The 24111-nt window shown below is 43.4% G+C and overlaps 1 protein-coding gene across 1 annotated transcript in view; it reads right to left on the reverse strand.

Moving 5' to 3' along the window:
* The window catches only part of SPAG17 (sperm associated antigen 17), a 97415-nt gene extending 73569 nt beyond the window's left edge, over nucleotides 1-23846 (reverse strand). Inside the window, exons 1-4 of the mRNA XM_086622576.1 lie at nucleotides 23751-23846; nucleotides 15294-15434; nucleotides 14832-14891; nucleotides 3325-3456 (exon numbers count right to left, since the gene is read on the reverse strand). Coding sequence (XP_086478702.1) covers nucleotides 3325-3456; nucleotides 14832-14891; nucleotides 15294-15434; nucleotides 23751-23846 — 429 coding nt within the window. The remainder of the gene's footprint in view (nucleotides 1-3324; nucleotides 3457-14831; nucleotides 14892-15293; nucleotides 15435-23750) is intronic.
* Between the last annotated feature and the right edge of the window lie 265 nt (nucleotides 23847-24111).

A 24111-nucleotide genomic window follows, 5' to 3' on the forward strand; every position in this document is an offset into this window, starting at 1 on the left:
AAAGGAAACAAGACAAAAATTCAATTTCTGTTAAGTCTTTAGCATCTCTGTTAACACTTTTGAGTATGGTGTCAAATGGTATCAGCACTATTTTCCTTTGATGTACATATCTGCCTACAATAAACTAGAATCAAGAGTCTTGTGCTCATTTCACACAGGATATTACTCAGCCATTCTCATTATTTTCAAACAAAACCACCTACATTAAGTTCTGCTCAGTAATATAAGAGTAAAGAACGAAAAAAGATTTTGTATGTATCCCAAAGCCTCACACTATAAATTCAGAAAGCTTAGAGCCAGTCTAAAATTAAAATCATTGAAAATATAGTAAGGTAAACTGAGGTGCTGTAAGAGCAAGAAAAGCTCCACCTTATTTCTACCCAGCAGCAAGACTAAGCACTGACGATGCAAGCACTACATTTAAGGATTGCAAAGCTAAATTGAATACAGTAAACCAGTATTCACTTAACTTACTGGTACCATCCTGCTGGTGCCACTTTAAAGGCTGCTAAAGCAATGAGAGAAGCTCTCCCTACAAATGAGATGAGGCAGTTCACACTGCACAGTTGCTCTCCCTAGATTCCGCTGGAAAAGCAGACTTTTCAGCTGTAGAAGTTGGTTTTAGTTCAAATTCAAAACCAAAGCAGAAAATCTTTTCCTATTTTCCCTTCTTCATGCATTCCCTTTCTGTAAAATTTAGAAAGGCCTTCAAGAGATTCTTAAAACTATTTGTACTGTGAAATGGGAGAATTGGATGCTTACATTATTTTCTTTCAAATTTATTCCTCTTTGGACATTTCCAACCAAAGATTTCCATAGCACTGCTTTGATTCTAAGCTTATGAACACATCAAAATAGACGATAGAATCATCAGCATTCAAAGTTCACAATCAGCTTTATCTATTGCATCCTCATCATTTTATGTAATTAAGTCCCAAAAAAGCAGAGACACTTCTGAACTTGCCAAGATTCCAACAAAGAACACTAGTTGACCTTAATACCTAAGGAAGTAAAAGCCTCTCCTTTCTAGGACTCTTTCCTTTTCCCCCTCAATGTCCCATTTCTCTTTCCCTACAAGGTGCACCTTTGTGTGGAGTTTCTAGTCTTCCATTAGCTCTACATTCTGTAATTTTGTTATTTTAAGCTTCATATTACAGAATCTTACTACCTCAAACAGTTTTCTAATTCAGAGACACGTCCTCTCTTCTGCATGCGAGTTTAAATGCATACACCTGTCAATCTAGGACAAGCTTCTGCTCCTGCTGAAACACAGAAAGTCCATGATGGTTCATTTTTTGTTTATTCACTTGCTGTTTTTCTTCTGCCAATCCATTCTATTAATTGATGTCTATTCTAAAAAACAATAGACAGTTTTGTTGGCTTTCTAAGAACTGATCTACTAGTAAAATCCTGGTTTCAACACCAGTATTTTTGGCAATGGAACTTGTACTGTACGAGCTAATTGGAAAGGATTAAAAATTTTATGGCAGACAATTTAGAGTTAGAATTCTGAACTAAAAGCCAGTTTCTGCCCGTTCTGTACTGCAGAGCATCCTCATAGCCAAGAGTCCTCCCAATTCTTGACTCTATCTTTGTCCTTCAGCTGCTGCTCTCACGTTTGCTCGTCACGCATACGGATACAACCCAGAGGAGCTGACAACTTTGTCCAGATTGCTTGGCTAAAACAGAGAAATCGTAAGCTCCAGAAATTTTTCAACCTTCAATACCAACCATCCTCAGCTTCTCCAGGGAAATAAAATTATACTTACAAGAGTAACCTTGCCAAATGAAGCTAAAGGCTCCATTTCAATATCGATGTGCCTAATCTTTAAATGTCAGATTTTTGTTTTACAGTTTCCTTACCAGCTCTGACTGACATCTAACAGAAAACTCATTTTTAATCCACTCATTACAAAAAACCTGCTCTATAGCTTCAGCCTCTCAATATCTCTTCTGATTGAAAATGCATTTTTTCCCCTCAGATTCTTTATATATCTCTGCGGCTCACATCATCATTTGCTAATCAGTTTTGCAATTGACTTCTGTGGGAACAGAACACAACTAAAACTTATCACCTAGCATTTCATGTGCTTGTGTGTTATACCTCACCCACCAATTATTCCCACAAATAGATTACTGATAAAGAAATTTACAGACTTTTCAGCAACCCAAAATGCATAGACTGCTGAGGTCTTCCTGTCATCACATTTTACACTATAGTTTTTGATCAATTAACAGGGTAAACTCACAGCAATTCTATGACTTTCTGGTAAAGGTCTTCAGCTGCACAAATGTTTGTTGGAAAGGGACTACAGCAAAGACCAACTGTTCAGCAAGCTGCTGAAATGTACCACTGACAACTTTTTTTTTTTCCAAATACAGACGTTTGAAAGCAATTAGAGGTTTGATCTGACTGTGGTTCTGTACAAGCCCACCGAAATTCCTCCTAGAACACATAAGCTATCTGACTGAGGACCTTGGAGAATACGTGGAAGTGAGTTTTGGGAACACTGGAAAATGTGGTACCCAGTTCTGAGAAGCAGACTTCAAGACATGAACTATTTGGAGAGAGTTCAGAACATAATCAAAAACTAGAAGCCAGGACATGTATTTGGGTTTGTTTAGTTAAATGTGTAATGGCTTTGTGCAGAACTGAGGGTAAGAACCGTTGTCCTGATACACGGGGAGAAGTAACGGGTTTAAGTTGGAGCAGGGTTGATATTCCAAACGGCTACGCTGCAGAGACAGGTGAGCTGTAACACTGATTGTGTGGAAAAACGAAAGCACAGCAGTGGAAGGTTTTAATAACAGGTTCAACAAACATCTGCCAGGAGTACTTTAGGTATATTTTATCCTGCCTTAGTGCCAGAGGATGGAGTAACTTCTCCAAATTTCCTCCAGAGAGGTGATTCATGATAACAACTTCTTCATAGTGATGCTCTGCATCTATCCTTGATATCTCTCCAGTAATAACCTCTCCCACCTTTCCTTCAGCAGAGATATATTCAGCTGAAGCCAGTTTCTAGCTCCATTGTCTACTGGTTCTAAGACTCAGCTAAGACATCACTACTTATTACTCTAGCAAAGGGTTCTTGCACAACTTTTTTAATTTTCTTTTTGTTCCCTGTCTCACCTGCATTTGATTAACTGAAAACTTCTTCTCCAAAATCTAGTTAACTGAAAAAGATAAATTTCTATTCACATTTCTCTTCAGTTACAGATCTAGGAAACTTAAGGAGAAAGTTGAATCTATGCAGACAGCACTAGAATGGAAGCGTCTTCACAAATTTGGTTAAGCATCCTCCCTAAGGTATGCTATAGTACCTGCTTTTCAGCTGCTCTTCTCTGAAGGTCCTTCTGTTTGAGACAAAGCAGTCGGAATTTCAACAGCTTTCCAGTTAGTGTTACAGGAATTTCACCACCACTATCCAGAATGGCTTTGGCTACTTCTATCACCTGCAGAGAAAAAAAACAAACCACACCCCAAATAACTACTACTTATACAATTTTAAGCTTGCATTTGACACACATTTTGCACGCTGAAACGAAGTGCTACGTCACATAGTACAGTGTGTGGGTCAGAACAGCCACCTCCAGAAAAACAACAAATCCGTAAAACACACAGTAAAGCACAGCTGGTACGTGGTTCCTAAGACCTCAAATGAAGTTATAAATGCTATAGCACGAGATAAAACTAGAATGGAGAAAACTTCTATGATTTACGTAAGGGTCAACAGACACACAGTTCTCACAGCAAAATGTCTTTTTTTTTTTTTAGGTTTTAAACAAAGAAGGAACATTAATAGCTACTTATTATAAAGTAATAAATTAAAAAGCATTTAACAGATAGCAAATCAAGGGCAACCGTTCGGAGCACTGTTTACAAAGTGACTAGTGTCTGAGGCACTAGCCCTGAATGAAAGATAAAAACTTCTTGAAGGGAATTTGAGAGGGTCTGTCCTGGTGGATACACCCCCCCCTCGCTGTGTAATGCTGATTCCGTTGGTATGCAGCCTAATTGGGGTGAAATAAGGCTATTGAGCTTTCTTAGGGTGATGACAGCAGCGGGAACATACAGCTGCATTGTCCAGATGTGTGGCATTGACAGGCTGTTTTATGACTATGTTTTTTACAGCTTGTTTCCACTAAATTTCATACAACTCACTAACATCTGGGCCGTTTTCCTTGGAGCCTCATAACCACTTTATTTACTGCGAAAAAAATAAAATAACATAAAAATACCATAAAAAGTTGTTATATGTTTCTTTTCACTTGTGTTGTCTCTGTAATAAAAGTTCACCTATGTAGGAAGCGCTGTTGAGGAATAATGTAACCATAATATTTTCCTACTTTTGTTTTTAAGCAACCATCAGCTTTATTTATAACCACGGGCTGAATGAGGTGTTACTCAAATGTTCTGACATGTTGCTCTTTTCCTCCCTTGGAGCAATTACAGTTGGGCACATATGGCGTCAATTTTGCTGGCTAACACTCAGACAATGAAGGTGCACACTGCGTCTCACTGAACTGTGTCTTGTCTAACGCAAACACCACCACCACCTTTCAGCTTTGATTGCTTCTTGCCCAGCTTAGAAGTTTCCACCTCTCAAGTAAAACCTAGGTAACCAAACGTAGCCGCTGAAAGTGCTTCTCTGAATAAAACAAAGCCAAAATGGAAGACAGACTATTGTGCACCAAATTATTGTTTCATACGTAAGAAAGCAAAGTACAGAAAAAGAAGTATCTTCAAATTCTTATTTTTCTGAATTGTGTAACAAGGAGACAAACCAACCAAAATATTTGCATTTATAAACCCTCCCGAAACAATCCTGCCCCTCCAACACTAATAAACCTGATGATCTCCTTAACTTACACATAGGAAGATACATCGTGGTTAAAATCAGTTCTGCTTTACATCTTTTGCATTCAGAGTAAGACTTCTTACTGGTCACTAGCTCAACAAGCCACCCAAAGAAGGCTTACTGGGAAGACTCCCATTGACTTCCAAGTCACAGCAGAAAACCAAGGGTATGTTAAGAACTGACTTAAAAACTCCTCCAGACTGTAGGCACACTACGAACCAGTAGCTATTCCAACAAAAAACAGCCACGCGGAGCCAGCTACAGAAAATCTGTGCTCTGAAAGAAAAGGATTTTGGTAGAAATATCACAGTAATTTCTCTTAGAGAGAAAAACTCTCGTCTAGTTTATTTTGCAGAAATGGTGTTAACAGCCTATGGAAAGGGATGCTTCCCAATTGCTTAATCTAGATGAGTTGCACATTTCTTGAAACACAATAGAGGAGAAACGGAGGGATTCTGGAAGCATTCCTGAAAAGTGTATATATAGTAACCCCGCTCGATGGCAGTTGCTGATTTATTGTTCGTGGAAGGAGGAACGAACACTTAGACTCTTTTACAACCCATCCATCCTGAGAAGTTCAAAGCATTTTCCAGCCCAAAGCAATGCACCATGATTATTCCCATTTTGTAGACAGAGAATGCAGAAACGAAGAAACTTGTCCAAGGTCTATAGTGAGCTGGACAACTCAGCATGGCTGGGAAGGAGAAATTTTCTTACGTGAGGCGTTAGAGAAGTACAAATCAAACTCTATTTAACAGGAATACACTCCATGACTGTGGAGAGAGGTCATATAAGATAAAGATAAAATGAACACGCCATGTTTGGCAATACAAAGAAACCAAATAGTTTTTTTACACAGCAGTGTAAAATCTTCTTTACACACAGGCACATAAAAACCAATCCCTCTTCACTGCTAGTTTAAAGACAGAACGTAGATCAATCCATGCACAGTAGATAAATCAAATTTATTACACTCATGCATGTTTACTTCATTTGTGGCCCTGTGAATTATGCAGGCACCTGGCATAAACAGTTAAGAATCCATAGAGCCTCAATAAAAAAAAAATTAAAAAAAAGCCGAAGACAAAGACTTGGTAGGAGTACAGAAGGAATTTTTTGGGATACTACGAGGTGGATTCATTTCAGATTGGCTATACTTCATCCCGTCAGAGATGACCTTTTCCCTATGTGAAAAACCATAGAAACTTGGACGGACAAGCTCACGTTAGGTAGGGCCTCTTCTCCTCGAGAGGCAGAGGAAGCTCGGCATTCCTGGCACAGCAGGGGCCGTTCCGAAGTGCCGAAAGGCTTCAGCGATGCAGGATCTGATCTCGCAGGGTGGCAGTAGGAACCAGGCAGAGATGTAGCTGCCTGGTGCAAAGGGCACGAACTTCACACCATTCAAACGCTACAAGAGTGCTTGTAGGTGACCCGACACTACTGGCAGATGCCAGTGCCATGGAAATAGGAGACGGGTCTTAAAAGTTAGGGAAACACCAAAAGCCAGAGTCTTCAGGGTATCTTTCTTTGAAACGTCTCCTTTTCAACACACAGAACCACTGTGGCTGCTGGCCCATAACCAGAAAAGCCTTCAAAGTGATAAATCGCATTACCAGCTTTCCCAGCTTCATCACTACTTGGGAGCAGGAGCATCGCGTGCTCCGAACACTGGTCAGCCCAGTTCACTGCCCAGTTCTCCCACACCCAGGGTGAGCTTCCCAAAGCCCTGTCTTCTCTCTTCTTCTTGAAACCATAAGAAATCCAAGCCCTCACATCCACATCGGGCTCACATAACACTTCCCAAAAGAAACATATTGGATTCTGGAAGAACTCCTCAGTAATTCCAATCCCTTAGTAGCCGACACAGTTCAAGCCAATTTGAAGCAGCGGAGCCACCGGTCAAGAAGTACCAACCAAGATGTTATTTACTGTTCAAATGTATTTTCCTGAGGAAGCTAATAAAAGCAGAGGTGGGGGGCGAGGAGGAGGGCTGGGGGGAGGAGTGATCTTCACTTACTACAATCTGCCAGCAGTATTGCAAATCCCTCACAAGCAGCTTGCAAGACAGAGCAGAGAACAGACGCTGCATGTGGCCTGCTGATAAGTTTCTGCTGTCCAAAGAAGACTTCTTCACGCATACTACTAAATATTTCTGAATCTGCTGATGTCACTCCATTGACTACAGCAAACCACGATCAATCATTCTGAAAGAATACCAGGAAGACCCCGAGCTGACTGAAACAACCTCTTTCAGGTCACACCTGCAGTGTGTTGGAAGGCAATTTAGTCTCTACTATCAGATCATTGGTCTAATTTCATTTTTTCCTCTCAGAACCTCTTCCCAACTATGACATCAAAAGATCACTTGCTTAATCATTATCCTTCATCGGTGAATTAATGACTCACCATTCAAACGGAGCGTAAGGGCTCACACAAACCAGTAGATCAATTGCATGTCTGAAGAGAGCTCCATACAGAGCTTACGTATCCACAAGGCAGACTGTAAAACGTCAGCTAAGCCAATGAATCGCCTTCATTAATCAATGAAGACTCTATCAACATGTGTTCCAGAGAATTAAAAAAAATTAAAGTGGGTTCGATGACTCCTTCTGCCCCTCAGAGTCCTTTTCAAACAAAGAAAAATCCTTTTCAAAATAAGAATAGGGCACTTTCCCTACTGAGCCATGCTGAGCACACACGTGCTGTTCACGTACTCAATATCTGCCTTTCTACTGCGAGAACGTTTCCCACAGCAGCAGCAACGGCTGCCTGTGTGCTGGAAAAACATGGTGTCACTCATATGAGTGAGTCTGGTTTTGCCAAATCGTAACACAGCTTGATCTGGTTAGCCGAAATCCAGTGAGAAACACCCACTGTAAGAAGGTCTGTTCTTTGAAGCTGTCTCTACAGCAAACGTGCAACCTGAGGGCGCACCTGAACTGGCGAATCTCAGCAACGCGGAATGAGAACTTCCCAAGACGTGTGTACAGCGTAGGTGTCTTAGTGCTACAAGTAATTAAATAATGTTTATGGGAAATAAATTACATTATTCAGCTGTTTGCAAGTAAAAATGAGAAAATGCATTCCATAAAAATTAGGCTGACTTTTCACCTTAGCTTTATTAAAGACCTCATACAAGAGTTCTCACCATCTATGACAGGTACTTCTTATGGCTTCCTGACCACCAAACTGCTACCAGGACAAACTGCTTCAAGGGAAGACAAAATACAACAGGAATATCCAGTGATTCCAAAGATCAGTCAATAGCACTGCTATCTCAGGAAGGACTTTTATGCACAGCGAAGGTTTCCTCACGTGACCCCTCGGATATCTGTTTGCTTTTAACACTCTGACTGGGGGGGGGACAGTTGAAACAGCATTTAAGTGATTTGTGAAGAACTCCTACAGAACCCAGACCTTTTCAAGAAGGCAGGCCAGGCCAGTGTGCTGTGATTTGTGCTCAGAAGAGGAGATACATTGCTATGATCAAATCTTGAAATGTTTACATTTCAGCAGTATGAATCTGCCCAGCAAATCTTTCCATTGTGGAGTAGAATATTTTATGCTTCTCAGAAGTAAAACATCTCCAGTAATTCCAGCCAACTGGATCCACACAATGAACACTCCGAAGCTAAAGGATTTAGTCACGCTTCTCTAACATCGCGTCTGGCTAGGAAGAGAACCCAATTAGAGGTGGAATAAAAAGATTTAAGCAGCAAAGTTGTCTCATTGACCCTTGTGCTGGCAGAACCCACCCAGCTACATCTTGCCAGAGCATCCTAAGCCGTCTCAACTTGTGGGCCAGGAAGTCTCAATGGCCACCTGGGCTTGGCACCACAAAACTCCTAGGCAGGATCTTTCCACCTTGGTCCAGCTTTGCAAAAGGACTTTGGGCACTTTTTAAATTTTTTTTTTCCCTTTGGTGACAAAGGATTCTGGGATTAGTTGCTCTACTCAAGAAAAATGTCTTAAACTCAACAGAGTCCTTAATTAACCCATTACAGTCACCTGAAATTTCTGAAGGCAAAAAAACAGAGAACAGTATTTCCTTTAGGTACTCCAGAGGGTCCCTCTACCAATTTAAGGACAACATTCTTACAGACATAATTGCTCTTTGCTCTAGTTACACAGAGATTTCAACAAAACCTCCACAGAAAAAGCAGGAAATGTTATACCAAGTTGCCTGCATGTAGGAAACCCTGTAATCTAGGAAGCAAAACCAAGGTCCCACCAGTGTTCTACAGCAGGTTTTAAATAGATAGATGAATTTCAAAAGGTATCAAGTTTCTTTCCCAGAAAGTAAATGGTCAGCAATTTTGAATTTTATAAATGGCCTCAGACCAAATAATACAACTAACAGTAGTAAAATAATAATACATGCAGAGGGCATTGCTTCTAGAATCCTACAATTAGGATTATGAAGAGTTGCTATTCTGAAACGGAAAGAAAAGATGAACATGTTCAATTGTCTCCTGCAAATTACAGAACCCAACCTCTCAGATTTTAAGAAACAGAAAATTAGAAGACAGATTGTTTTCCTGCAGGTGCTCAAGATTTTTTGCCCCAGTTTCCACATTTAGAAATCCCAGTACTTCTTAACATGACATACTGTTCTTAGCAGGGTCCCCGGAAAGGGATACTGACCTGGAGAGACTTCATAAATTGATTAGAGACAACTACAATTTCTAGGATAGATTGGTTCATAGCAACAGCAGTTCAGTCTCATGGAATAAATAAATGCCAAATGGAAGGCATATGATTTGATAACTCGAAGGACTACACATGCCACTATTCATCATGCAGTGGCATCGAACGCTCTGACGATGGCAAAGGCAGCTGCAAAGACATGCTGGTTTGTCTTCACTCTGGGTAATATTCTATTCTTTTTAGGTAGCATGGGTTTCCTATACCCGAAATAAACCCCTCTTTGCTGTTATCCAAGGCTTAAAACCATTTACCTGATCTCACACACCCCTCTAATGCCACTAGGACGACACAGGCCGTTAAGACACCAATACTGGACTGGCATATAGAACACAGAGCTAGGTGGGATCCTTGGTGTTCTGGAAAGGCAGCTGAGCCAAGGTGAATGCATTTTCTTTTGTCAGGACATTTTCTTTTGTTTCCACTTGGTCAAGTTATAAGGCGGCATTTGCCAATGATTTTCTACTCTCTTGGATCCTGGGGCTAGCACGGCAACTGTCCGTCTGAGCAATTCAGCACGCACCAAGCACTCCATCGGTGAAAGGCATTATGAAGTGAGAACTAGGGTGAGCAGGACAGGCAGAAGCTCACGGAGCTTTCTCTCAGTGAGTTCTAGCAAAATCTTCAAGACGTAGGAAATCCTGGAATACTTCAGCGTTATCTAGGAGGAACATGGACAACCCAAGTTTGCAGTCCATTTAAAGATGCCAAAGATTTGTGGCCTGGGGCGTGATAGCGTCTGTTTGGAATAGTTTGGCACAGCCATAAATTGTCCCTACTCAGTTGGCAGCAGAGCAAAGTAAATCACTTGTAAACGTCTCGGTGGAGTAAAGAGAGGGGTGAATCCAACCCCGGCTGACACGCGGGCAGCGGTCGTCTTCCTTGCTCCTACCGATACTCACAAACTGCAGAAGACAAATGGGAGCTGTGAAACCTGCTAAACCTACACAAACAATTATTTTCCTTAACGTCCTTTTAAGTAAACTGCCCTGAACACTTGGACCCAGGAGCACAAAATACCTCAGGTAAATGCAGCACCTCCTGCAGGGGGATCACTCACAAAACACACCGTGTTGTGTGCCACGACACACCTGGTGTAGCTCAGTAACTGATCCCACAGAGCTGGAAACAGATGAGTAGGTAGCTCCCACAGCAGGAGTTGAAGTCCCCTACCACTCCCTGCAGCCAGGACCTCCCTAAGAGACATCTGCACTTGACCACAGTTCCCACCTGCTTCTTGAGCATTAATCCTCTGTGTACCCATACGGTGTAAGGCCAAGTCCTTCTGCAATAAAATTCCCATAACTTACATCCATATTCTTTGACTATGGATTTAGAAACAAGCATTCTACAGTTAATAAAGCAGTGACGAAGACTACAACTCATCAACTGGCAGATTTAAAAAATGCAATTACAAACAAAGAGTCATCATCAAACAGGTGAGTTTCTTGTTCGGTCTGCAGCACACAACATGTTGAGACCACTCTATTGAAAAGGCTGTCGGTGATCTGGAAGAAGACAAAGCCTTCACTTATAAGGTCTCCAGAAGACACGATAACCCCAGGAGATACGAAGAATGCAGTGGAAAATTCGTTCATACAAAGAAATTTGGTCAATGTAGTTAGCATAGTGCAAGAAAACAGCATCAACAAACACTTCCACCACATGAGAGGTCCAAAGCCCAGACAGTCCATTTACCTTTTCCTCTCCAACATGAATGCCTTCTCCAGGCACCTCCTCCTCCCACTCCCTGCAAGTTCTGGGATTTGCTGCTATCACAGACTTCACTCCACCTGTGTAATGGCCTCTTCCCCTGGCTTGGGCCCATCTTTTCTACTTAAAGCATGCTTCCACCCTTCCACAGCACACTACACAGAGCCTAGCAGCAGACAAATGCAGTCCTTAGGTTTGTTTTTTATATATATAGATAGATAGATAATATATATAAATATATATGTGTGCGTGTATTTAAAATAAATAAATAAATAAAAATATAAGTATATTAAAAATACTGCCATGCCTAGGAGCTTTTCTAACTTGCATTCACCCCACCTGCCCCCAAGGAATTGTAAGTCTACTGAGGCTTTTGGGAGTGCAGGGCACAGCGCTCCTGCTGCCTCCCATCCCCAAAACGCAGAAGGCACCAGTAGAGGTAGCTGTCTCCCCAGTGATTAACAGCTGGGAAATACTTATTTGCAACTGATTTATTCTGCTCCAGTCTCACAGAATTCCAGCATGAGAATGGGCCAGGATTTAGATTTGACAATATTTTTCAGTTTGACAACTACAGGTAGGGGACCCATGTTGTGAGAAAGCAGAACGAATATATTAAGTCTTGAGAGGTAGCAGAATAAAGATATTACGTTTAATTGCAGTCAAGCATTTTTGGTTGCGTGGGATGGCTTGTCCAGGAGAGGAGTCAGAGCAGTGCAGGCAAGGATGCTGCTGTTACAAAACTTCAGTCTGCTGGCTTCACAAGCACAAAGGCACATTTTGAAGGCAGTGTTCTGGGACCCACATCCAAATAAAACTGCTGTGGTGTCTGCCACTTGTGCTTTTTTCATCTTTTCACAACCCTTTATCCCAAGCATCTCAGCCTATCCAAGAGAACCACAAAATTGTTCCACATCTCTCTCCCTCATGGCCATTATCCAACTGTCCATTTGCAGCAATGCCATCCACCAACTTCCAGTTTTATCACATGAAGGGACCACACGAGGCTCCATCCTCTTTCAAAGTCTTTTAGCACTATGGTACTACTCCGCAGCTCTGACTTGTTCCCTTATGAGTATGGGACAAGAATCCTTCTCAAAATCTCCTGGGTAACACAAAGGCAACTTTCCTGACCCTGTCCTAATGAATCCAACGAAACTGGGAAACAAGGAAGAAAAAAATCCTTCCATCCACACAGCCCTGAACTCAATCTGAACATACCTTTCAAGGGAAAAAAAAAAATTAAAAAAAATAATTATCAGCTTCATGAACAAATCTAATATGGAAAATTTCAGCTTGAATAGGTTTTCAAAATTCAAAGTTTGGAAACTGAAACACTATCATATTTAGTAGTGGTAAAGCACCTTAATTACACATGACCTTACCAGCCTTAATAGAAAGTTGATAAAACAAACAGGTACACAAACAACAAAAGATACAAAACTTGCTTATAAAATGCATATTTTTTTTCAAACACACTGTAGGTTTAGGTCTTGTCTGTCTGAAAAAACTGTATATGATAAATTAATATGATTCATTATGGAATCTGTTGATACTTTACAGGAAGCATAACATTTTCCCTTCCACATACAAAGAAAAAAAAAATTTCCATGGTATCTTTATGAGAGACTCAGCCTATTATCATTTAATTAAGTGCTGAAATTAGCATGAAATTACCAATCACGACTCCAACTCCCATCAAGTCACTTAACAGACAGAATTAGACACCTAATTCTCCTGGCTTTGGAACTCTTTCAGCTTCATCTTGATAACCCCTGCCCTGACCCTCTTCACCTTGTCCAGTAAGGAAATACAACGCAGTAAGATGATAGAAACCCTGAAGGGAAATAATTTAGAAGAGACAAAAGGAACTATTTTAATATGATCTAGAACCAGCTTGCAATACACCCAGAGCAGTTTGTTACAAGCTTCTTGACTCCACGTAGGCGCCGCTGACTGCTGCACTGAAACCCATCACAAGCTGCTGCGCTTCAGCAGAGCCACCGTGCGGGACCAACGACACGGGTAACCATGTCACTACTGATGCCATTAGTACCCACATGACCACGCACGTCATCGGTCCCAAATTCACACACACGGACACGTCACACGTGCAAAGAGCACTAAATGTCAAGAATCCCATTTCCGGTCTCCCTAGAAACGAACGCGCGCTTAGGGAAACGCCAGCGTGCTGAATCCTGCCCCGGGGAGGGGAACTGCACACGGTGAAGACACAAACGCTGCTCTCAGAAGAACATTTCTCAGCCCTGTGCTCTGTGCTAACCTCACCCTTGGGCATCCGTACTGCCGTGAAGCTTTCAACGCCCAAACTGCACATGGACTTGGGGCGAAAGCTCCGGAGCAAACTCTGCCCAGGGGCAGGACCTTAACGCTCGTGGCAACGCGATCGGTCTTGTAATTCGCCACAGCCAGAGCGGAAGCGGAGTCCACGCAAAAGGTCAGAACAGGCATTTTATTTTCTCTGCTGAAGAAGGGGAGGAAAAAAATGTCTTTGAGGAGTAAAGTAAGTAGCTAATGAGACACAGCACTGACAGCTGGAATTTAATAAGTATCCACTTCACAGGGAAAACTGCTCTTAGTAATTAAATACAGGTATTACGGAAAGCTGCTGCTCAGAGCCAGACTTCGAAATCCTTCCGTCAGTGGGACTGAAGGGGTTTTACATCCCAGGTAATGCAAGGGTGAGTTTGCCTGGGAGGCTGGTCCTAAACGAAGAGGGTTAATTGCATAAAATTCGCAGTCATGTCAGTGGTAAATAATTCCAAAGGGACTTGTTCAGATAGCAGTCTGGCGTTACCGAAAAACAGACTGCAACTAAAAAGACCTGCTATAAAGTCCACCAAAACCTGAGACACATAAAAAGTTTACTAGTCATTGCAGAACTAAAATGCAAACAAGATCTTTTTAGAGGGATCCAAAATTCTTTATGCTCCAGGTCTGTAGGACCATAAAACTCTACCCGAGAAAATTTTAAACAATCTTCTAATTAATCACAGGATTTTATAACCTCTCACAAGTGGTAAGTAAAACATTAACAAGGTAGAGAGAAGGAAGTCCTCTTTGTACTAAGCATGATTCCCCACCCCGCTGACATACCCCACTAGAGGAACCGGGCTGGAATTTAACATCAAACTGAGATTCTAAGGGATACAAGCACAAAGAGATGGGGTTTCACTTACACGACTGCATTCCCATAAATGAAGGTGTAAGTCTAAATTACTGGGAGCATCTGGGAGAGTGGAGTCTAGTAATTTTTCTGTAATTTGTGACACCATCAAAACATGACCATATAACACATTCTTAACACAATAAAACTCATACCCCTAAAAAGACATCCTGATCCTCACTTAATCAGAAATCCAGTAGAACACCGTTGGTATCACAAAAAGAAAGTTCATGTATTGAGATGGTGGAGTGTTTTTACCAGCTACACCCAACAGATTTGCACTTACTCAGGTACGTAACACACTTACACAGTGTATTTACCTCAGTGTGAAGAGCACTGACTCTGCAATACATGCTTTGACCCACCTCATGGTACATGGGCACATCCTTAACTTTTTTCCCCTTTTGATTCCCGGATTCTCTGATCTGCAAGGAAATAAAGCATTCTGCTGTGAGAAGATTTTCAGTTTACACAAATTATTTTGCTCATTATTCCCTTCTGAAAACACTACACTCATACTCCAAAATAGAGAGGAAATATCAAAATAGTGAGGAATCATCTCATGGTAGATCTTAGGGAGGGAACTTTTGTGATCAACATCTTGAAGAAAAGTCTGTAACAAAACCTCACTATTTACAGGGAGCGCATCAGCTTTTACAGTAAGCTTTTCTTCTTCCATTTTTACCTCCGAAGAATCGGTGTAATTTTTTAAAACTTCCACAGAGTAAGTCAACTGAATTTATAGCTACCACAGACCAAAGGAGTTAGTTATCCAGAAGTGAGATCTGGGCTTTGGTTCGTCACTAAAGGTTGGATTCTCGGAATACCTGTCTGAAAACGTCTTCACGTGTCACCACGCTGAAGAGCTTCCGCTGCGGCACCTGCACAGCAAGAGCCAGGGCCTTGGTGTGGATGTCGTCCTCAACTTTGGCCCCAACGACGACAGCGATGCTAGGCTTCCAGCCGTCCTGCTCTCCAAAACAAAACATTTACCGGATTAAAACACAAGCAAACACAAGCACTTCTCCAAAGTTTTAAGGAGCAATCCTGCAGAGATGGTTACTCCCCTTAAGACACGCTCAGCATCACTGTGTTAATGATACTCAAACAAACTGTACCCAGCCCGAAAAAGCACCCAGTGCTTTGTCCCGGTTCCTCCTGCCATCAGGTGGCAGTACGATGCTACGGAAAACACAGACGCCTGCTACCAGCCTGGGCAAACCTGGCAGGGAAAGGAAAGGCTGCAGGGGCAGCGCACAAAAACGCAGTAACTTTTCAATGTCATTTGCAGATTTGACCGTTCAGAAAGCAAACGAGAGGTGAATTTTGAATATATGTACGATTGTCATGGAATACATGTATTATTGTGATTACTTGCTGAAGAAAAAAAAAAAATAATTAATTTCAGCTCCCTTACCCCGGGAATTAGGTAACACCCAGATACTACTTTCTGAAAACTGTAGCCTTATTTGTATGATGTTTTATTTCACTACAATATTGAGAAATGAAAAACACCAGCAGTTTTCAAACATTTGCAGTAAAATAGACATATTTCATGGGGAAAAAAAAAATCTGATTTCAGCATTAAAGAAATGCAGAAGAAGAGAAGATTGGAACACGCTATTTACTGATCTACATCCACAACCGCTTCAAAATGATGTAATTTAAGCAACTTTTACTAGTTACTCTTCTTTTCCATGTGTCCTGCTTTAACCTTCCGGAATCCCTTTCTCCAAGCGAGTGGCTGTCTCCAGCACACCCACGTCTGGCTCCAGAGTGCTCTCTCTATCAGCATCTGTGGTGCCTGAGCCATAAGCACTTCCAACGCTCGTGCTGTAGGCTAAATAATTTTCTTTTCGTTGCACATCTGCATGCGTAAAGTTCAAGGATATCAATACAGCTGCACAAAGGTAAATATGGAAAGAGCTTCAGTAAGATCAAGGTAGTCCCAAGACACTGTCATGCTAATCAGGAGCAGGCTCAGCAGTCACACACCAGTCCAGCCTTGGACCTGCAGTTTCCTTGCATCATAGCAAGGAAAGATTTTAAAGATAAATTTCAGGTGGTAACTTTAGGATTTTGATGGAAATATTTTCACATGTGTATATTATGTACAAAGTCCCTGCGGAAAAGAACAAAACCTGAGTTGATGGTAAAATGAGGGAAAGGATCGTTCCAAAAAAAAGTTAGATAGAAACGGTAAAAGAAATTCCTTTTTCCAGTTTTACTGTGCCCTTCTTCATCTGTTCCTTCCCTCAGCTGAAAAAAAGCCTACCTAAATGTTTGCAATTTGAGTAACTCATGACTTGGGATGGGAGAAAGCAACAGTTGACATCAGTTTCAAACTGGTAGATGCTTGCACGGAGGGAAACGGTTTGTCATGCTCTGAAGGTAACAGAGCACAGCATCACACGAACGTGGCACAACACAACGATATATGGCCCGTTTCTTTTCAACCACAGAACATTCAGAGAAACAAAAACGATGGAAAGATCACTTGGGCCACAAAGAGTAGTCTTCTGCAACTGCAAGTAGCTACAGAGCAGATACCTCATCCAAAAGGGCTCCTACAGCTCCACACATCACAAACCTCCGGGATGTTTTACAGCAGCATAAAAGAAACGGTACGTTTTTAAAGGTACCAAATGCAGGAGAGTGCAGGCACATCACGGATGCTCTAGGAGCATGCAGAAACGATGGAATCCATGAGAGGAGAGTGTCCAGCTGACCTGGGGCAGCAAGTGCAGAAGCGGTGGCAGGAATGGCCTGGGTGGGGACTGCTCCCAGAACATCCAGTGTCTAGCTGGGAGAGGACAGGGGACGCTGTCTCCTCCTGCCTAAAGCTGCCAAGACAGCTACCAGCAGGCAGCACTACGGAAGAGCCGGGTATTCCCAAATGGTCATCAAAACACGTGCGCAGGAGCTGCAGTCAACCTGAACTCAAGTTCAAGTTGTCATTGTCAAGTTCAGTGGTCTTGTGCCAAGAGATGGACACAGAAACCTTCTCATTCCTTGAACAGAGCATTTCGACGTCCACACTTGGGTGGACTTTCTGGGCTTTCAGAACTGAGACTGGAATGCCCTCACAGGGCAGTATCCCGGTGTTCCCAGGGATCGCCAGCAGGCAGAGCCTTGAACGACCACCCACCTGCAACACGAGCTATGAGACTGATACCACCATGCTGTCCTCTGCACTGAGGGCCACCCAAAGAGGGGAATGAGGCCCAGTAGGTCCCACAGGCAGATGTCGACAGCACAAGAAGAGCACGAATCGGGCACGTCAGGTTCTACCCTAGATGCCAGGGGCCGCGTGGTCCAGCAGCAGCGCAGAGGTGCTCCCACAACTTCCTGCAGTTCCTCAGAATGTGAAAAAATCTCCATCAGAGACCTAAAACCTCTACCTCATGCCTTCTTCAGCTCGTCCTTGAAACACACTGGCATCTTGGTGCCCACAATTGACACCTGCTCAGCCCTGACTAACATCATCCTGCCACAACGCCAGTGAAACTTGTCTTCCTGATAGTCCTGTCTCTTCTTGATCTTCCCACCCCTCGGTGACAGCTGCCTCTAGCTCACTTCTTCCATTTCCACTCTCTGTTCCTCACCTGCCTTCCACCACTTCTCTGGATGCTTCCCCCACCCGTTACTTGCTCCCCTAGTTCTTGTCCCCAGTCTCTTTGTCCAGTTAGTTCCTAGTTTCATTATCTGATCCCACTTCCAGCTTTTCCATCCTCAGACTCCTTCTCCAAATGCTTATCCTCTAGCCCCTCTAACACTTCTCGGGCACTTTCCAAGTTACGTACGAGCAACGAGACCTTCTCCTTCCCCATACTTGTGCATTCCCTGGGAAAGCACTAAAAGCAACCGAGGGAGAATTTTCCTGATTTCCACTGTGGTGCCCACCTTCACAGCAGCCTGTAACAAGGCACCAAAGCAAAACATCAGGGAAAGTCCTGCTGTGAAAAACGAGTTTTTTCAAAAAGCTTAGGATTTACCCAGGCACAAACATTCCCAGAAAAAGGCATGCCCTCAGCAAAAGCCATGCCCTTGCCGTCAGTGAGGGACACCATCTGCCCCTCTCAATTCTCTGCCCCAAAGAAATGAGCCGCTAAAGCGCCTCCATAGAACAGCTATGAGAATATTGATAGCAGGCAAAATGCCAGCTAATATATTAAATATAAAATACATAGAATGAGCCTCTACAAGATAACTGGTAGCGAAAATTATAATCTCACCTTACTTAATTCTACAGAAGCACACGTGACTCAATATGAGGTCTTTTGCCTAAAAACTTAACCAGTATTAGAGACAACCCATACCTTGCTAGCTGCAAAATGAAGGAAAAAAACAATCCTTTTGTAAAAGAGGTGCAAATATCTGGAAACAGGAGCTAGATAAACACCAGAAATAGCTAAACATACTTTAACAGAAAATAATGCTCCAGAATTCTCAAAGTCACTAACCGCATGTCAGCTATTTCCAGACTGATCAATGTTGAAGCCCTCAAAGATCATTTTTCAGAAAAGCTGAACATTCAGAACAGCAACTGAAGTCAATAAGGACAGCGAATGTGCAGCGTTAGTACATAGTTTAAGGTGTTTAACTGACTATGCTCTTTTATGACCTTAAAAATCTATTATTTTTGCAATATTGCCCTTATGTTATCAATACTGTAACTGTACCCTTAATGTTCAAGGCACTGAAAGGACAGCGGAGAAACAGACCCTGCTTCTACAGCTCGCCACCTAAAATCACAACATAAAAACGAGAAGGAAAAGTAGTAAAATGTATATGGTTACTTTAAAAATATTTTCTCCCTCAATATACAACTGCTCCTCTACGTAGTTCAATTCTTTCAAGTGTTATTGTAGAAGTGAGGCCTGAGAAAGGGTCTGAAAAAGGACAGATTAGTGACCTGAAGGCCACCTCAAACGAGGTTCTCAGCTTCAAGAACAGGACGGAGAAAAATCACACAAAGAAACACTGACAAAGGCTGGAAATGGTCCCGGGAGGCTCTTGCGACGCAAGCACGCCGCACACAGACACCCAAAGCGAGGGAGCAGACAGCCCACGGAATGCACCACGCTGACTCGAACGCAAAAACCCCGAAGCTGGAAACGCGGCATCGGCGCCTGAAACGAGCCTTAAACAACGTGCAAGGGAGGGCAGGCCAGACCACCCTCACTGGAAAACACCCAGTGACCATCATCGTCACAAACGACACCGGCCCCCCCGTTTAAAACTCCTGCATATGACAAGAGTTGGAACGCACCGAAGTCTCTGGGTGCTGGAAAGAACCATCTACATGGAAAGCTTCCACAGCCCCCAGGCGGAGAGGTTCCACAGGATCCACCCAGCTCTGAAGGCTCCATGCAAGCAGCTTCCCAAACCCCTTGTTTGCACAAACAAAAACCAAGGAAGGTGTCTCATCATCTCCCGATTTTGTTCTCGAGCCTCCATTGTGCCCACCCTGTAATGTGATTTTTTTTTTCCCAACTGCTAAAAACCAGTACACGAAGCCTACGTGTCTTATTTGTCACAGTAGTACTGGAACAACACAGGCGGGTTAAAAAAAATAAATCTCTAACTTCAATTCACACTGAAGAAAAAAGCAGAGGTAGCTCACAAAATTTATGTTTCCTTCTTAAACATATCTTGTTTTCTCTGCTTCACTTCCTAGGCACAAAAAGGCAGCTGTTCCAGAGAAGACATTTGAAAAAGTCAGGTATATTGTTTATTTTTGCAGTACCAGATTCTAGACTTCTTCAGCCAGCAAAAGCATCAAGCGGCCACCTCACCCCGGCCCCTCTCCAGGCAATGTGAGGAGCTGTCATTTTGCATCAGCACTTATTCTTGTGGTATTTAATGGGGTTACTTTGCTTCATTTTATTTCATTTTTTCCCCTCTTAGGGCCACAACCAGTAGGTTCATTTCATTACAGCACAATTCCAAACTGAACTGTAATGGCTGAAGAGAAACATTGGAAAACTTCCAACTCCCAACACTCCAGCATCAAAGAGCAAGCGTTGTTTTATCTCCTGATTTTTAAGTAATGCCTCAGAAATAACAAGATTTATTAGTGATTTACGAACACTTCAGGCAGCATCACCTCTAGAATTCTTGGCTTTCAACAACGAGGGAGCGTGTAAACCAGCCAATGAAGCCAACATCACTGGGAAGGGTTGCTCACCAGCAGGTTTGTAGCCATAACGCAGTGACTGTACAGGGTGGCATCTCCAGGAGTTCCCAAGTCCACTTTCACTATCTCTGATTGACACATGCCCGTATTACTAATGGATTCCGGTTTTGAGAGCCTGAACTTTTGCTGTACAATCCGGGCAGGTGAGAGAGTATCAGAACTCAGTTGAATGTTAGTTCCTCTCCGAAGAGGAAGCGGTATGAACAGTGATCAAGAGTGGAGTCATCCTATTCAGGAAAATTTTTACCGTTTCACAAGCTTTAATTTCAGTCCACTTTTCAGGCCTTACAACGCCAATAAACTGAAAGAAACCACACAGATGGAAAGTCAGAGCAGAATGTGGCTTCCAGTTGCTACCCTTAGTTGTGCTACCTGGTAAGAAGATACATTACAATTATTTCAATTGTTAAGGGCTTTATTTGCCCGGAATTTACCTTTCACTTGGCAAATATTGCCCTTTAACCACTTAAAGAATACAAAGTTTAAAACTAAGATTCGTAATTTATATTTTGCAATCTAATTCTGCAGCGAACCCTACCAAAATATCTTGATAAATATCTGAAGGTAAACACAACTTGCAGCTCCATGTCCTTCTGCACAGCACGTTAGAAACAAAAAAAGATGAACATAAACTACAACGTGAGGCTCTGCGAAATCCGTATTCCCTCTGTACACGTTTTTAAGTTGTCTGTCTGCCAGTTTTCACAGAGCGTTTAGTAAAAGCAATTATTTGGTTAGTAAATACCATTTAAATCATATTTTAGTTAGCACACCCGTCCATAAAATCTTAACACCACTGCTAAAATGACTCCTTTTCGTAGATCAGACTAATAAAGTACTTTAAGCCATAAACACACATTAAAATGTGAAATTTCATTGCTCAGTCTATCTGGTACAATTTAAAACCAGTTCTAGTAAATTCCCTTTGACTCCACTGAAGGGAAAGAATATTCTCTAAACTGATTCAAGTAAAAATTTTAAACATTCATTATACACAAATTACCAGGAAATAAATTTATTTAATTGATAGGAGTTCCTGTCACCTCCCACGTAATTTCAGATTCATATGGTGTATCACACAGAATATTAAGGAAGAGTAAAAAATAACTTTGTGCAGTGTGTCTGGTGACACCTACAATTAAAGTCGCCCAACACTCTCTTTCACAGGCTGCTTTCAGTCCCTGACTTTGTATATTCCAGTTTAAATCTTGTCTGCTAAAAGATTACTGGGGCCAGGGGGAAGACAGTGTGGTTAGACTACCTGCAGAATAAGATTTGATTTAAAAAAAAACAAAAACATTTTTATCCTTTAATAAAAACCCCTATGTGATTAAGTAATTAAGATATTCGATTCCCTCCCCGTTCGAGAGGAAGGAACTGAAATTTGGCAGCACAGCCACGCTTGTGTCAAAGATGTGCTTTCACAGAGCACGTTTATTTACATTAGGTACAGCCACGCTTGGCCATGCCTGATGAATCTCCAGGCACACACGCTCAGCGGAGATTTGTTGGCATTTGACAGTTTTGCTCCCAGCGTGCCCCTGCCCACGACTGCAAGAGCTGAACAAGAATTTCCCTGCAATAAGAAATTTCAGCAGCTGCCCAGCGTCACAGAAGCCGACTGCGGCGGGGAGACAGTTGTTCTCCTGTTCCCAAGGCTCTCCCTGCTAACGGCCAGACAGAGAAAGTCGGATTAGCTTAACCGGAACCGAAAACGGCTGGACGACACCAGAATTCGGGAATCTTAATTCAGCCCCCAGGGGTACAGGCATTATGATAATCTTTAATTAGGTGATCACGTGTTTTTTCCTGCAGAATTCCAGCCTCATTCAGTGAGCATATTCAACGCTTCTTCCCATCTGCCTCAATGTGTGGTCCTGAATAATCCTAATTTTGGCATTTCCTAAATTCTGAGCGTTTTATTTCCTACCTTTTAAACTACTTCAATATAACGGTTTGCGTTTAACAAATGTAATAAATCACATGTAGAAGCGGCAAACAAAGCACTTTGTTCAGCGAACTCACGGGACAACATCCACAGCCACAATAAACACCACCATAAAAACCCATAAATCACTAATTGGCACCTTGCTAGTAAGCTTGGGAGAAAGGTCAGGAACAGAGTAGGTGATGGAGACTGAGCCTCCATCCCCTTCTCGTGCTCCAGGGAGGTTCTCCAAGAGCAGGGGTGAGATCCATGAGCAAGAAAGGGCTCCAGTGCCTTTGAGCTCCACTGAAAAACCCACGTTTTAGGAGAAAGTGGGAAAAAACAGCCTTAGCTGAGCAGCTTACTTCAAGAAGCGATTTGTTTGGCTAAACTTGCACCATCACCATACGGTTCCCACCACACAAAAATAGAAGCAAGCATTTAAGAGATTTTTGGGCATCTGTGGCACTTTCAGAAAACTGATTAGCCAGTTTAAAAGCCTCCTCCTGAATTCAAAAGTCCTCATACCTAACCAGAACCGCTGCCATGTTAAAAAAGAAAAAACGAAAACATCGCAACAACAAAAAAACACCCTCGGTTTTCTATCAGGGCACAAGGAAAAGCCAGCAAACAAGGGCGCTGTGGAAGTCATCTGTCTCACTTGGGAAGCAGCGCCAGATAAGCACGTGCTGGACAAATATTATTGTTTGCTAAGCTGCTACCCTATTTTGAAACCAAATTCTCTCTCGCGAGCCAAGATTTATTAGAATTACATTGCTTACGTAGAACCTGGAAACCTAAATACGCCTTTAGATCCTCGCACGCTGTAAAAGAACGGGGAAAAAAAAAAAAAAAAAAGAGCAAAAAAAGCGGCTTTTAGCCGCGCACACTCAAGCAGGGAAATCGCGGCCTCACATCTCCGGCGCCGCAGCCACCGCCGTGCCGGCACCTCCCGCGGCGCCCGGCGGTTTGCAGAACGGTCACTCCGCGCCCAAACGCCGCACCGGGGCCGCGGGACGAGAAGCGCCGGGGCGGGGGGAGCGATCCCCGGGGCCCCCGCGCAGCCCCCGGCAGCCCGGCCCTCGGGGCGACCCTCGGCCCCGCCGCGCCCGCGGGGGCCCCGTCCCGGCCCCGCCGTGCCCCCCCGCCTGCCTTCACCTCCTCGAGGCGGGCGGACACCAGCGCGGCCTCCCAGCTCCCGGCCGCGGCCTCCGCCGCGGCGACGCCGCCGGTCTTAGGCCGCTTCGGGCCCATGGCGGGGCGGGCGGCGGGCGCGCCTCGGGCGTCGCCGGGGCGACGGGCTGGCGCGAGGCGGCCGCTTCCGGCTGCGCCCGAGGGCCGCGGGTCCGCCCCGGGGTTCCGGCGGGAGCTCCGCGGCCTTTGGGCCGCCCTGCATCGCCGATGGCGAGCGGGCGGGCAGCGGCCGCCGCCCCCCGGGTGCCCGGGACGGGCTCGGGCCCTCCGCGGGGAAGCGCGTTCCGTGCGGCCGCGGCGGCTGCCGGCCCGGGCCGCGCTCCCG

The sequence above is a fragment of the Tauraco erythrolophus genome, chromosome 1, assembly GCF_009769465.1.
Source record: "Tauraco erythrolophus isolate bTauEry1 chromosome 1, bTauEry1.pri, whole genome shotgun sequence".
Lineage (NCBI taxonomy): Eukaryota > Metazoa > Chordata > Aves > Musophagiformes > Musophagidae > Tauraco > Tauraco erythrolophus.